At 52.3% G+C, this 15358-nt stretch overlaps 1 protein-coding gene across 3 annotated transcripts in view; it reads left to right on the top strand.

Moving 5' to 3' along the window:
* The window catches only part of ASIC1 (acid sensing ion channel subunit 1), a 117220-nt gene extending 108187 nt beyond the window's left edge, over nt 1–9033 (top strand). For 2 of the 3 annotated variants that reach the window (XM_038379250.2, XM_043506400.1), the window contains 5 exons: nt 876–1029; nt 1316–1407; nt 3845–3924; nt 4498–4602; nt 5691–9033. In XM_038379250.2, coding sequence (XP_038235178.1) covers nt 876–1029; nt 1316–1407; nt 3845–3924; nt 4498–4602; nt 5691–5795 — 536 coding nt within the window. In that variant the 3' untranslated portion in view covers nt 5796–9033. Of the gene's footprint in view, nt 1–557; nt 561–875; nt 1030–1315; nt 1408–3844; nt 3925–4497; nt 4603–5690 lie in introns of all 3 variants that reach the window. The other variant, XM_043506402.1, reaches the window with a different exon arrangement.
* The last annotated feature ends 6325 nt before the right edge of the window (nt 9034–15358 follow it).

Consider the following 15358-nt stretch of genomic DNA (forward strand, 5'->3'; position numbering starts at 1 on the left):
TGGATGGAGCAATCTCTCCAGGGTGCAACCAGTTTTTTAAGCCCTAAAGGATGAAGATGACTCTGGCTATGTTTGAGACACCTCCATGGTCTTCACCCTGATGGTATCTGTGCTCCTGTGACCATCACTAGCAGCTGCCTTCAGGGTTGAACCCTGGCCATTCACTGCTAAAAGCACAAGCTTTTACTGCTTGAACTTAGGGAGTAGCTCCATTAGCTGGCAGCTGCAGTAGACCCTTATTCTCATATGTGGACCACCCACTAAAGGAGAAAGACCCACACTCTGATACTGTGGTTTACAGTCCTATTTCACACCTGTCAAGGACCCTACTGCCACATCAGACTTGGCCGGGGCCTTGCCAATGGCTGGCAGTGATGGTGACTTGGCTGCAGCAGACCGTGTCCCCACTTTACATTCATCCTTCAGATTCCAAAGACTCTTCTTTAACGTGACTGTGGGTGCCATATTTCTCACCTCTCTCTTCCCCTGTCCCTCCCTCTGATCCCTGCACTGATTGCCCTGCCCCCTTCATTTGTTTCTATTTGCGTCGTTTTCAGATGGTGATTTTCTTTCTCCTTCTTTGATTTGGCTCTGGTAGCGCCTTGTGTTTGTTTGTTGCCATTGACCTCCCGAAAGCCTTAGCTAGGGCAGGGGAATGGCTTACAAGTGGGAACTGGGAGGAGAGGGTCCTAGAAATCTTCTGGAAATTGTCCCCCTCTTTCTTCTCCTGTTCAGTGGCTTGAGGAGCACTTTCCAGGGCAGTTTTGAAGTTTGAGGAATGTCGAGAGGCCCCTTTAGAGTATGAGTTGCTACTGTTTTATTTTGTTCTCTCTCTCCGTTCCCCTCCTTTCCGCTCACCTCCCTCCTCCCCCCAGATTTCCTGCTGGAGAAGGACAATGATTACTGCGTCTGTGAGATGCCCTGCAACGTCACCCGCTTTGGCAAGGAGTTGTCCATGGTGAAAATCCCCAGCAAGGCCTCAGCCAAGTACCTGGCCAAGAAACACAACAAGTCGGAGCAGTACATTGGGTAATTGGGGAGGAGGCTTGCACCGCAGCTCTGGGGTCAGAGCCGATGGAGCCAGGATGTTGCACATATTGCCAGTGCCACAAGAGTTTCCTTCCCCATTGGCCCCTTAGGCACCTGTCCAGTCTCCAGATCTATGGGACGTCGGGTGCCGGTTCTTAATGCCTGGCCTCCTTTCCCTGGTCTCAGGGCTTCCTGCTGGTTTCGTCCATGCTGGATGTGCTTCAGAGACTCCAGGCTGTCACACAGAGCCAGCTCCATCCAGTGACACTCCCTTCCTCTCTTGCAGGGAGAACTTCCTAGTGCTGGATATCTTCTTTGAAGCCCTGAACTATGAGACAATTGAGCAGAAGAAGGCCTACGAGGTAGCTGGCTTGCTGGGTGAGCCATGTTTCCCCTCCATACTCAGGGGCAGGTAGGGAGCCAGGCCTTGTGGTCACTGCTGAACAACGCTAGCTGAGTGCTTGTGGTAGGGGTCCATTCAGCTCCAATGACTCCCCCTACAATAAGCCCCGGATGCCTCCTGTCACCTCCAGTGAGCTGTGGCTCTCCCGCCCACCTGTCAGTGATGTTGGAGGTAAGCTGAAGCAGGGAGGGCAGTCAGAGACCCTGGCTCTGCGGCAGCCCAGTAGGCATGAGCTGTGGAGTCCCCTGGGAGAGCAGGGCCTTTGGTGTTGAGTGCAGGGGAGAGGTGGGGCAGATGGTAATTCCATGGCTCTAGGGCCAGGCACGTGGTGATGTGTGCTGCGGGAGGCATTGCACACCAAGTTGCTGAGAGACACTGCACATTTGAGTGCAGTAGTTGAGTCCTGATCCCACTGCTGTGAATTGCAAAACTACCACTGGCTTCCATGGGACCAGGATGAGGCTCAGTGGGGGGTTGGTGGTAGCTGTTCTTACACAAGGCTATTGCTTCTCCTGCTGTTCCCTTGGGGACAGACCCTGCTGTGAGCGGCACTGGGATAAATCTGGTGTACCTGGCCCAGAACATCATATGGGATGACTGGGAGCGTGATTGCCCCCAGCTCAGATGGCCATGTGCCCACCTTCAGCACGGAACTCGCCCCCTCGCACACCTCACCTCTGAACCTAGACCATGGCTGCTGGCTCAGTTCAGCGATTTGCCTCCCATCCCACCCCAGGCAGATGTGGGACCGTGTGGTCCGTGTCTGCCAGGTGAACCAGATTTCAAAGAGCGGGAAGTAGCATTATCTGTACCTGTCCTTCCCCAAAGTTCCCATCCTGATCTGTTTTCTCTGCAGCAGACTCCTTCCTGCAGACCCAAGTGCAGATGTTTAAGGGCTTTTTGAATAAACTAATTGGAAAATAGTAATGGATCCATTTAATGAGCAGATTTCATATTAGTGCAGAGCCATTGTGGTTTGGTCTCTACTGGCTGAGGGAGTAGGGCTCATGAAGTGCAGAAATTATATAGGATCCCTGGGTGCAAGTGCACTGGCGTGAGGTCCCAATTGATAGCCCTTGTAGGGCAGGTGGGTGAGCCAATGAGAGAAGCTTATCAAACTCGGGGCAGAGAGGTGAGCCAATGAAAGATTGGTTTATAAGGTTATATGGCAGACAGGTGAGCCAATGAGGGTAACTTAGAAAGGTCAACATTGCCTCAGGGCTGACTGGGGAATGGAAATACCCCTGGAAGTGGGTGGGGGCCCCATTCCATGAGGCAGATCACTGTCCAAAACTACCCCCCACATATAGACACACACACATGCACACCTTATCCCTCCTGATTTGGCTCTTCTGAGGCTTTCTCCTCCAGAACCTCCCTGCCCCAGCTTTCCCTTGTGTTAGAGAAGCTCTTGGGCCTCGGTACTCCAATGTTGGAGCAGATCCCACTTGGTCTAGCTGCTGGTATGAGTCAGTGGAGCAGCTCTGCATACCTATGCAGAGCCCTAGAGCCTGACAGCCAGTCCCAGCCCCTTCTTGAGAGGCCAAGGAAGAGTCAGGGCTCAATTCCTAGTGGGGCTGAGGGTCAATGGGAGCTGTGAGTATTTGGCCTCTCGGAGTAGCCATCTCCAAGGGCTGGGGGCTTTGCTGGCTCCATACTGAGGGGTGTTTATTAGGGACACAGAGCCAAAACCTGTATCCCAGAACCCTGGTGCTTTGGGAAAATCCTGGCATGGCTGCAGGCTCCATGGCCTCATCCCTGGGTCTTCCTAGTGAATCTGACATTGGAGGGCAGAGCCCTGGCCACTGGTGAGTCCATTCATCACAGAGTGGAAGGACTTGCTTCCCTACCTTCAGTGAGCAAAAGGTGCAGAACCCATGCCCTGAGCCCATGTGGAGGGTCACTGAGCTCGTAGGTTCACCAGCCCAGCAGATCAGAGCTCACCAAACTGCAGCCTGGAGTCAGGACCAAGGATCCCCAGACACCTCCAGTTTTGGTTTGCCAAGGGGCAGGGGGTGTCCGTGTCACAGGCTCATCGGAGACCACTAGAGTGAACTCTGGGGAGAGAGATCCAGCCTCTCGCTACAAGTGAAAAGAAAAGGAGTACTTGTGGCACCTTAGAGACTAACAAATTTATTTGAGCATTTATTGAGTCTCTAAGGTGCCACAAGTACTCCTTTTCTTTTTGTAGATACAGACTAACACGGCTGCTACTCTGAAACCTGTCACTACACGTGGATGAGCTGCTATGGCAGATGCAGCTGCTGCTTTCTCCTCTCCCTCCCTCCATCCCTCCCTCTGTCTTGTCTCCGTTCCTCAGCTGTCCTGTCCTACACTATGTAACTGAGCTCCTGAGGGGTCACCCACTCTCAGCCAGCCCGCCCTGACTGCTCTCATCCCTCTCGTCTCTAGGCGACATTGGTGGGCAGATGGGGCTGTTCATTGGGGCCAGCATCCTGACCGTGCTGGAGCTGTTTGATTATGCCTATGAGGTGAGTGAAGGAGGGATCACCAGGAACCCCACTCTGCTGTGGGGGTTGAGAACCATCCCCCATGATGCACCAAGATGCTCCCCTAAGGTCAACCCTCGTCACACTGCTTCCCCCACAGCTCCTTCCTCACATTCACCTCTGCATGTCACTTCACTGCCTGCTCCCTGCCTGGTCTTGCCCGCCAGCTCCCCTCTGCCCTCCCAGTCCCTTCCCACTCAGCATGAAAGTTCCCCCCAGGCTGGTGCCAGTCTCGCACACTTCCTGCCAATCCCCTGGGACCCAAATCCCTCCTGTCCATGGGAACTGTGAGCCCCTTCATATGTTGTGGGTGAGTTTTTGATCTCAGCTACCCTGCAACCAGTCCAGAATGAGGAGTCACTCTGGATTTACCTTGCTATGGCTGGGAGCAGGATCTGGCCTGTGCTGTTTCCACTAGCCCCCCATCGTGTGACTTACCTGAGCACTGCCCCCCTGTAACTGGTGCCCCTGATGTGCCCCCGGCTCCTCAGCGCGCAGGATGATTTGGGTCACCATGAGGGGGCCATCCCACCCAGGAGCTGCTTTCACTTTCAGGTCATAAAGTACAAGCTGTGTCGCCGGGCCAAGTGCCAAAAGAATCACAAAAGGAACAACACAGACAAGGGTGTCGCCCTGAGCATGGACGATGTGAAACGCCATGTAAGTGCTTGAACCTGCCCTTCTCTTTGTGGCAGGGGCCACAGCTCAGTTAGACTCCCCAACATCCCCACTGACCCCTATGTTGGGGGAACGGCAGCACACTGCCCTGCAGTGCCCCCCATGCTGCTCAGCGATCCCGCTGGGGGTGGGGGTTCTATAGGAAATTGCTGAGTGCTTGTGAAAGAGGCAGACCCATATCACTGGCCAGTGCCTGCTGTAGGTCCTCATACATAGGGCATGCATCTCAGTCCTTCCCTTTAGCACCCTTGTCCTGATCTCTTCCTGCTCCTTCACCTCTGAACTAGCAAGGAGGGCTAAGAGAGGACTGGCCTCCTTGAAGGCCAAAGTTAGGAACCCCAAAAGCCTGCAGGCTGCTCAGAAAGTGGCTTGTGGGAATGACCTTTGTGCTGTAGGGATTGCTGGGGAGCAACCTGCAGTGAAAGACATGGCTGGGATCAACAGCAGGGCACTGAGCATGCCAGCTTGGGGCCTCATGCTCCAGTGCCCAGTACCCCTGTCCTCTGGGACTGCCTGGAGTGGTAGCTGGCAGCTTTTGGAGAGGGAGAGGATAGAAAACCTCCCAGGTCTTGCTAGTGTGCTAGTCACCATGGTATTTAGGCACCGGAGTTCAGTGCCGACTGGCTTGCTGAAGATAGCTGACAACTGTGGTTCTCTTGGGGCCATGACCCCAAGCCAGAAAGTTCTGACCCAGATGCACAGATCCTCCAAGCTCAGGGGTATTGGGCCTAGGGAGCTGGTTCACTCATTACAGAAGAGCCACAAATCTTGCAGCCCATCTCTAAACAGGGTCTTTGTTCATGGGAGGTGGCATTACTCAGCCAGGTATATGGAGATCTCCTGTGCTCTGGAGCTCCCTGGGCAAGGGCACTAAGTGTTTCTGGGGCATCCCCTGAGCTGCTGGGCTCCCCAAATGCTGCCAAAGCCTCTGGTCTCTGTGATTACTAGAGGGCTGGACTCTTGCCTCTATCAAGGCATTGCATGATGCTGTCACTGTAACATCTGCTCTTCTCCTTGTGCTCGGGACCGCCCACACTTAACTCTCCTTCCCTCATCTCCCTTGCCCCCAGAATCCCTGCGAGAGCCTAAGGGGCCACCCAGCCGGGATGACGTATGCAGCCAACATCCTACCTCACCATCCGGCCCGGGGCACATTTGAGGACTTCACCTGCTAACTGACGTCTGGATGTACAACGTACACTACCAAAGCCCTCAGGAGAGCGGCCCCTGTCCCTGGGGGGCGTCCGTGGAGGGGACACACCTAGGGGCCCTTGTTCCTCGCCACAGTGGGACATTAACAAGAGTGATGGCCTCAGGTTTAGGGCCAGGTGGCAGGCGGTTGGGATGGTTTCTGACCCTGGATACAGACTCAGCGCCAGCTGCTCCCTCACCCCCCCATAGTTTAGAGACTCTTGGACATTCTGGTCCCAGCCCCCCCCCTCACCTCCCCGGCCGCCCCCGCCCCCCACAGAGCACTTACTCTGCAGCCTGTGTAGGAGCTACACATGGACTGGGCCGGGCCACAGGACCTGGCCCGCTCCTCCTTGGCTCCTCAATTTGTTTCTAACTAAAAAGAGAAAGGAGTCCAGAAGAATCAGCCCTTTGGCGGCAGTCATGTTGGGGGAAGTAACCCGTCACCCATGTTCCACATTCCTGTCCATTTATCTGGTTTCCATGTCTATCCCCCGCATCCACGCGTCACACTGGAGAGAGCCTTGGTGGGGGGAGGGTTATGAGTGAGCACGAGGAGGCCTGGTCCTTGCACTCAGCTCAAGCCAGCTCTCCACAGAGTAGGGGAATCTGTTAGTACTGAAGCATCACCTCCACAAAGGTGGGAGCTCCCAGTGCCTGTCCTCTGAGCCAGGGCCCCCACTGCTATGGCAGCATGTTTGCTGGGCCCCTCTTTCAGCATTTCACCCCCAGTGTGAATGGGAGAGGCTGATGGTGAGAGCTGGATCCCAGAAGCTTCCGCTGTGTGTCCCATGTGCACCGCAGCCGATTCAGCAGCCACAGTCTTGCTCTGAACTTAGTCCCCTGCCCCTGGCACTGAGTCTCTGAGCATGATGGTGCCTGGGAGCCTTCCCTGGCTGTTGGTTCAGCTCGAGGGCAGATGGCCCCAGGTCTCCCCTGCTCCTGTCCCCTCCAACATGACAGTGGTTGATGCTGTGTGGACTGAGCTGGGGTAATGATAGCCCCATCTGTGAGCTAGCACAGCCTTCTTCCTCCCTTCACCATCACCCTCCTCCACATGCCGCACCCCCAGAGAAGTCTCCTGCCCAAACTCTGATATCTGGAACCTACACAATCCAGAGGCGTACAGAGATGCCCCTCTGTGTGGACAGTGCCAAAGACTGTAATTTGGGGTGGGAGAGGGGAATGAGGCCCGTACAGTAGCCATGCTGCAGGGTCAAGGAGGACTTTCCAAAAACCCTAAGAGGCCTCAGCCTCCTTTTCCCCTAAGGCAGAAGCCTCATAGCTAATGGGGCACATAAAGGGAATAATCCTCCTCAGGCCCATAAGCCCCTGCTGTTGCACAGTCCTTGCCAGATAAGCTTGCCAAGCCAAGCAGCTGGGGCTGGATGTGCTGTGGGGGGCACTAGGGTCAGCATGACAGGCAAAGAAAATACTGATGGATGAAGCTCACACTCATCATGCTACCACTTCCCATGCAAGTGGGATCAGCCAGGAAGGAGAGCCTGCTTGGGACAGCCCACACTCCAGAGCTGCACTATGGATAGTCTGACACAGGGGTTTTCGGGGCAGAGCCATGCCTCCCTAAAAGGCACCTATCCAGCTCTCCCAGGCAGGTCACATGTCCTCCAGGCAGGTACTGTTTCAGGAAATGTAGGGTTTTGCATTCCCATCTGCCATGGAGTCACCCAGAAGCCAGGCATCCTCGGAAAAACCCTGACACCAGGGAAGCCTGTGGCTCAGAGCTGGCTGGGGAAGCTGGTACCCATGGGCTGAGCTAACTTCCCACGGAAGGAGGCTTCCAGCAGGACAGATCCTGTCCACACGACCTGCTTGTGCCCTCAGCTCTGCCATGGTCAGCTGAACCAAGCCCTCCACCAAGCAGAACCTTCAGGGAACTCACAGACAGCCATCCTTCAAAAATGACCCACAGACCCTCCCCCTCCCCACAACCTCTCCAGATGAAATTCCCAAATCACCAGCAGCTTCTGAAAATGGCAGGCCCTGAGCTTGGTTTTTTAGCCATGCCTGTCGTTCACAGCCACCCTTGACCCTTTGTGTTCCAGAGTCTCTGCTACTAGTGCCCATAGGCTGGGCTGTGTGGGCGGACCAAGCCCGGTCATGGCCCCTCCATGGGACTCTGGTACATAGAGGAGAGGAGCTGTGAGGTCCGTTTGACTTAAGAACATAAGAATGTCCATACTGGGTCAGACCAAAGGTCCATCAGCCCAGTATCCTGTCTTCTGATAGTGGCCAATGCCAGGTGCCCCAGAGGGAGTGAACCTAACAGGTAATGATCCAGTGATCTCTCTCCTGCCATCCATCTCCACCCTCTGACAAACAGAGGCTAGGACACCATTCCTTACCCATCCTGGCCAATAGCCATTAATGGACTTAAACTCCATGAATTTATCCAGACTTGTGTGTAACAAACCCAACCCCCTCCGCAGCCAGGCCAGGGACTCAAGAGCCGGACCTTGCCTGGGCTGCCTCCATCCTTTTGTTCCACTATCAGGGCCAGCCCCAGAATTCTTGCATCCACCCTGTGCCCTCCACCAAGTGACAGCTCTGCAGGGAGAAGTGCTACTTAGCTTTAAGAGCTTTTGCAATGTCATTTTTATTATTTTCTAATCTTTTTTTACTTTATGATTATGATTATTATTATTATTATTTTATTATTTTACTTCCTGACCAAAATTAGGAGCCGGGGTCAGACCTTTGTATCTAGCACTCGCCCAAAGACAAACGGGTCAGCCACGTCCATTCATTATCTTATGGCTCCTTTGTGCAGTTTCATTCCTTTTCTTTCTTTCTTATTTTCACTCTCACGCTCTAAAGCTTTAAAAGATGGGGCTTGGATTTGGATTTGACCTTGATGCTCACCCATTGAAACTTATTTTTTTATTTGTCTGTTTTTACTATATCATCCTCATTTTATATTTCTTATATATAATATATATATGTGTGTGTACATACATATATATATAGCTGTATGCGGCATATCAGTGTAGATACCCATCCAGTAGCATTTAGGCCTTGATATTGTGCCATTTTTCTGTTACCGATTTCTGAATGCCTTCAAGTGTATAAAGTGTTGAATTATCTCTGGTATCTGTACTATGTACACACATTTTCATAGGAAGCACAATAAGATGACAAATGCATTGTATATCAATACCTGCTACTCTTAACGATATAAAGGATACTATAAATGGATGAGCTAAAGGATAGAGACTGAGCTTGTTTCTCCCCAGCTGGGCTGCAGGACTCTATCCTTTTGGGTGAGAAATCAGAAGCACCCCAGGCAGCTGCTCCCTCCCCACATGGCTCATGTTGTGCATCTCAAACTGAGGACCAAAGAGGGGACCTGCTGCAGAACAAAGCATTTGCCTTGAATTGGAATGACTTAAGTACATACTTACCTTCAGCTGTGTGAGAGAGTCCCATTGACTGCAATGCTTAAAGTTAAACATGTGCTTAAGTGCTTTCCTGAGCTGAAGCCTCTAGAAGGGAGGCTTTAAATGTTGTTTCAGAGTAGCAGCCATGTTAGTCTGTGTCCGCAAAAAGAAAAGGAGTACTTTGTTAGTCTCTAAGGTGCCACAAGTACTCCTTTTCTTTAAATGTTGTGAGATTAAAGGAACAAGGAGGCCCTATCCTGCACTATCCTGGGGCCAATCTCCATTGATTACTATTGTTCTGTGTCGGACACATAGCATCACCAGGCAGGAAGGTCACCTGAGCAGTCCCATTCCAATGAGCTCTTTGCATCTTCCTCAGGATTTCACCTCTGCATGCTGCCAGAGGGCGAACTGGTGTGGAAAGTTTGAGCAAAAGCAGAAGAGCCATTTTCCAAAGAATCTGGGGAAAAATACACTGTTGCTCCTACTTTGTTAAATGTGTGTGGGACCTCTATCAACTTCATCTGCTACTCTGAAACCTTTCACAGCTGTAGCACCTCAGTTGTTCAGGGCAGAAACCTGAAATTCAGCAGAGACAAGGCCAGACTTATGCCTCTCAGGGGCCTGGTGAGAACCTGTTTAATTTGGCTGTATCAGGAACAATTGGCTGTCTAACACCATAATGCAGGGCAGGATCCAGTCCCTGAGGGAGACTTGAGCAACACATGGCCGGTGATGTGCTGGGGACAGTGTAGAAAGGCCAGACTCACTCCCCTCACTCAGATTGGGCTTCATAGGAACAGCAGGGGCTGTCGGTAGAATGAATGTCAGTGCATGTCAGCTGCAGTCATGACTCCCTCCCAGCCTGCTCTTTTGGGGCCAGAGGTGGCACTGCACTGCCAATGGGTGGGGGTAGGGAGGGATGTCTTTGAATAGGAACAGAATAGTTAGTAGTGTAAGCCACATGCCCCATGGGGAATTAATGAACCTAAATTAACCAGCCATTAAGCAAAGTCTGGCTGGGGCTCTAAGATTTCTGCAGAGCTATAGGGACTGCACTGGCATGGCCATTGCACACTGGCGCTGTCCATGAGTGTCAGTGTGCTTTGCTATAGGCCATAGTGCATACTGTGTGACAGCATTCACTGGCACTGAATGTAGCTTCAGGCCTATGAAGGGATGTGCACCCCACAGCAGCCCTGATAGGGCAACAAGGGCACCAGAAGCCAGACAGGTTACCTGGCATCTCCAGCAAGGAGGAGGACCTGGGTTAATTACAAATGAAGCCCAGCTATAAAGCCAGAAGGGGATGGTAGGGGAAGGAGTCTGCCATCACTTTCTGGAATGAGGGAGCTTGTTACGGACAAGCAGGAAGTCCAGGGAGCGAGTAAGCCCTGAGATCCTGCCCTGGAGTAAGAGTCTAGCAAGAGGCTAGAAGGGGGTGAAATAGACAGGAAGTAGTATAGCTCTTGTGGCAAACCCACAAACAGTCAAGGGGAGAGAGAGAGAGAGAGAGAGAGGCTGGGTAGAAATGAGCCAAGGGACAGGGACTGAACAGACCTGGATTGCTGGTTATTGGGCCTCTAGGCTACAATCTGGTGTAGCAGGCAGGCCTGGGTTCCACTGTTAGCTACTGATCCTGCCGGACTTTGTAACCCCAGGAGGGGCCTGGCCAGAGGAACATATTACCAGGATAGGCTATTGCAGAGAGGAGAAGTGGGCACCCCGTGCCACAAGAACTACTTTCCCAGGAGTAGTCATGAGCAGGCATGCTAGTGGTGAGTAGGAATCCTGTTACAAGGCCTCAGACACATTTCTGCATGGAGCAGACAAGGATGGATTCTGGGACCTGATTTTGTGTAGGGGCCCTGCATTCCAGCACTGGGCAGGCATGGGGCTGGGACATTGAAGTTTAGAGCAGGAGCTGGAGCCCAGTGCAGTGAAATCCTAGACCCCTCCCTTCCCATGCTATCCAGGCGTTGAGCCTCCTGCCTTCTAGTACAGGGCACCATAAGGAGGGCTCCAGCCTGGGTTTGCTCTGGTGATGTGCACCCTTGAAGAGGGCACTGCTGCCGCCTAGCAGCCAGATGGTGACAAAACAACAAACCCTGTGTCATTGTCCAGAGCTAAATGGCTGGAAAACATGGCCTCTACAGTTACAGGGCCTTGTTAGCAGCAAAGGAATGAATGTTCCCAGCGCTGCAGCCTTGAGCAATGTGCTGCTGGCATTCATGGCTTCCGCAGGAAGCTTGAAGCCAGCCTGCTCCCTCAGCACGTGGTGCCCAACAGCTGAACTGCCACCATGGGGCTGTGGCTGGGGTAAGGCATGTGGGGGTGGGGGTGGTACTTGATGCAGTGAGAATGAACCCTTTGCACCTCATCCTGTTCTCAGGCCTCAACACAGCCAGAGCTCAGGAGGGCTGGGAGTGGGAGTCTAGCCAGCTGCAAAGGCCAGTTCTGGAGCTAAATATCCCCAGACTTCAAGGGATCTGGGGTTTGGTCCTAGCCCGTCTGTGACACATAATGGTGCACAGGACACAAATGGCTTACTTGGGCAGCTAGTGAGCCCTCTGTCTCAGCCTGCTTGCCTATTGCTATCCAATTCCATGGAATGAGTTCAGTGGGTTGCAGCATAGTTTTGACATCACGAAAACCACCAAGATGGGCCCTTCTTAGCCCTCCTGATGGTAGCTCCATGAGAGGCCAAGGGCTGAATGGGCCACAGGCATTTCCCTCTCCTCTCACTCCTAGGCCGGTCCCTCCAGGGTAGGGCTGTGGCATGTTGGTGGGGTCAGGTGTGTGTGGAGAGCTCAGGCTGCTGCTGACAGGCATGAGGTTCTGTGAAATGGCCCTGAGTCCAGCACTGCTCTGGTGTGCTGACATAAAGGCTCCAGGCCTGATAAAAGGGCACTCTTCATCACAAGGCCCGAGATACTCCGTATCTATGCAGGGATAGGCTCCCCACTGCTAAGACCTGGCCTCCTCTGGGTTGAAACATAGCTGCCATGCGGCAGCTTAGGACAGGAAGTGAAGAGGAAGCCAATGCCCAGTGGATACTGCAGTGGGCAGTTAGGGAGGCCGCAGGGAATTTGGCCAGGTGCTAATACTATGTGTCTCATGTATGGTACCATAGGGCCTTTCACAACCACAAATATTAGGACCTCGGTTTTATGGCACCTCCCCTGGTGTGGCTCTGCAGTCCCACACCAGGACACTGAGTTGAGAATGGAAACAGGCCCACCAAGCCCAGGACATCTCATCCACAGAAGAATTCCTGCCCCTACAGAACAGCATTGCATGAGCCTCCTACCTAATTAAATGGCACTCAGCAAACTTGCCACTGGATACTCCAGGCTTGGAGCCAATCAGATTAGAGAGTCCCAAGCATCCCTTTAAGTGGCTCTCTGGCACTAATGTAGTTTGGCTTCCTGGGGCCCATCTCAATCAGTTAAGACTCCACTGTGGACACAGCTGCTCATCTCAGGAGAGAAACAGGCTACAGCTCCACTACTGCAGCAGCCAGAGAGGCAGAGTGGATTAGAAGGCATTAGCTGATTTATCCCTGTTAGGGAGGAAGAGGTCTGGACTGTGGGACCTGCAGGGAGCCAGCTTTCTCAGGAGCACAGGGGGCACAAGCCATGCCGCCACTGCTGGCGCTCTGGTGCTTTCACCCTGTGGATTGTGTGGCCTCTGCAGTGTGAGGATTAATCATGCTGAGTGTGTATAAACACAGGCAGAGAGAGCATCATCTCTGCGCCCTCCTGCAGTAATTCGTGTTTACCCTTCGCTCACTGCTGGTGCTGCCAGCAGACACAGGAGCTGTGATATAATGATACAGCTGTGAAGTGAGCACTATATGGGTAGGGGAGAGCTGTGCTGGGCAGCCAGGTGCCATGACATGGGTTGGGGCCCATGTGGCAATGACGGTCCTTTGGGGCAATCACCCTGCCTTCTGTGAGATGCACGTCCGAACACACTGAGGGGCCAGGACCTGAGCTGGGCAGACTGATCCATGTGGGATTTCTCTGGTATAGTTACATGCTGGCGCTGGGGGCTGAGCCAGTCAGTAAGGGCAAAATGGTCCTTGCACTGCTGTGTATTTGTGGCCACAAGTGTTTGGTGTAGCCTGTGTTCCTTTGTGGGTCACCATCCCCCCCATCCCACGAGACACCTGGAAATGAAACCTCATCCCTGGCAGTATTTGCTCTCTCCTGGCTTGACAAGCATTGCTCTGTTTTAAGGTTTCATGAAAGTTTCTACTTCTTTCTGTGCTGTGCTGCTCTGTAGGCCAGGCCTGTCAATCACATCAGCACTGTGCTAGGAGCAGGGCTGGAACTTTCCAGCATAGCACTAAATAATGCAGGTCCTACAAAAACAAGTTGCTAGGTTTTTGGAGTGGATGGGTTACTGAATTTCCTGTCAATAAATGAAAAGGAGTACTTGTGGCACCTTAGAGACTAACAAATTTATTTGAGCATAAGCTTTCGTGAGCTACAGCTCACTTCATCGGATGCATCCGATGAAGTGAGCTGTAGCTCACGAAAGCTTATGCTCAAATAAATTTGTTAGTCTCTAAGATGCCACAAGTACTCCTTTTCTTTTTGTGAATACAGACTAACACAGCTGCTACTCTGAAACCTGGCAATAAATGTTCAGCTCTTCATCCAGCCTCTATTCCCCTACCCCCACGCCAGCTGCTGCAGCAGTGGGACCCACACCCCACACGCCTGGCTCTCCAGCCCCTGCCATGGGCAGGATACTGCTGCCCATCTCTTCCTCACATGCAGAGAAGCCCCATCTCCAAACAGCTCCCCCACCACCCCGTTCCCTTCAGCAGCTAGTTCAAAGTGACCCCTTCCCTCATAGTTTAAAAACTTTCCACAGATTTTGGTTCTCTGCCCTCCTGCTAATGTGCTTCTGCCATGATGCCCACAAATATGTGGGCCTGGTACTAGCTGGGCTGCGGTGATTTGGGACTGCAGAGACCATGGATGGAGACAACAAAGCGCCCCTGTGTGCCCTGATCTTTCTCCCTCCCCGAACCCCTCCTGTCCATGTTTGACATCAGAGAGCTCTGTAGTTATCACTCACTCTCTAAATTTTGCCGTTTTCTGTCTCTCCTGTAACTGCATCTGTCTCTCAAAGTCTGAGTTTGGCTCTCGCTCGTAAACCTCCCCACTACGCTTCCAAGCATGGCTTGACTAGAAATCCTGTCAGTGGAGTTAGATCATTGTACAATAGATCAGATTTAGGCCCAGCAGCTCTAACTCAGACCCTTGCATCCCACACGCACTTGGAAAGAACTGAACAGACAACATCATAACAAACCAGCACAGGAGAAAGAGTTTTGTTCCAAACTAAAGAGAATCTTTTACACGTATCTTTGCATTGACATTACTACAGCCCCCTAGTGTGCATTGTGCCATTTCTCCTGACACGTGCTGCAGCTACCTCATTAAACAAAGCACAATACTGTACATTAGCCAACCCCAATGTTTTGCAGTAAATCTTGTGCCAGTCAGAGGAAATTGCAGCTAAAGCTCAGTTGCCAGGTAGAAGGTGTCTTCTGTCTGGCAAGGAATTTACCCTTCACCCTTGCAAGCAGGATCAGAGATATTAAAAAAAATCCATTTTATCTATGGGTGGTCACACCCCACTGTTCATACACCAGATACCAAGGCGTTGATCCTCCTAGCCAGTCTAGCTCCATAGATTTATATGGGGCTACTCCTGATTTACACTCGTGTGAGCAAGCAGAAAATTTACACCCTCAGATGATCAATCCAGCCAGACACAGGTGGACTTTCTAACCCCAGCTGGCTTGGAAACAGCCCCTGAAGCTCCAGCAGAGCTGTGCTTTCCAGCAGTGCTAAACCTTGCTCCTTGGAAGGTTTGGTTCAATAGCCAAACATGTTACCCAAATCCTTTGGAACATATATTTGCATCAAAGCTATTTGGAGACAAAAAGTATTTTAAATCATTCACCAAAATCCCATCCTAGCCAGAAATGCCTGAAGCAGGGCCAGAGCTGGGTTCTGATGAATCACTTTATTTTCATTCAACATTTATTAGGATATTTTTAAAAGCAGAGGTTCAGGCTCCCTGCGGGGCAGCCAGGGGGTTCTGGGCATCACAGCACAGCTGGGCAG

The sequence above is a fragment of the Dermochelys coriacea genome, chromosome 20, assembly GCF_009764565.3.
Source record: "Dermochelys coriacea isolate rDerCor1 chromosome 20, rDerCor1.pri.v4, whole genome shotgun sequence".
NCBI lineage: Eukaryota > Metazoa > Chordata > Testudines > Dermochelyidae > Dermochelys > Dermochelys coriacea.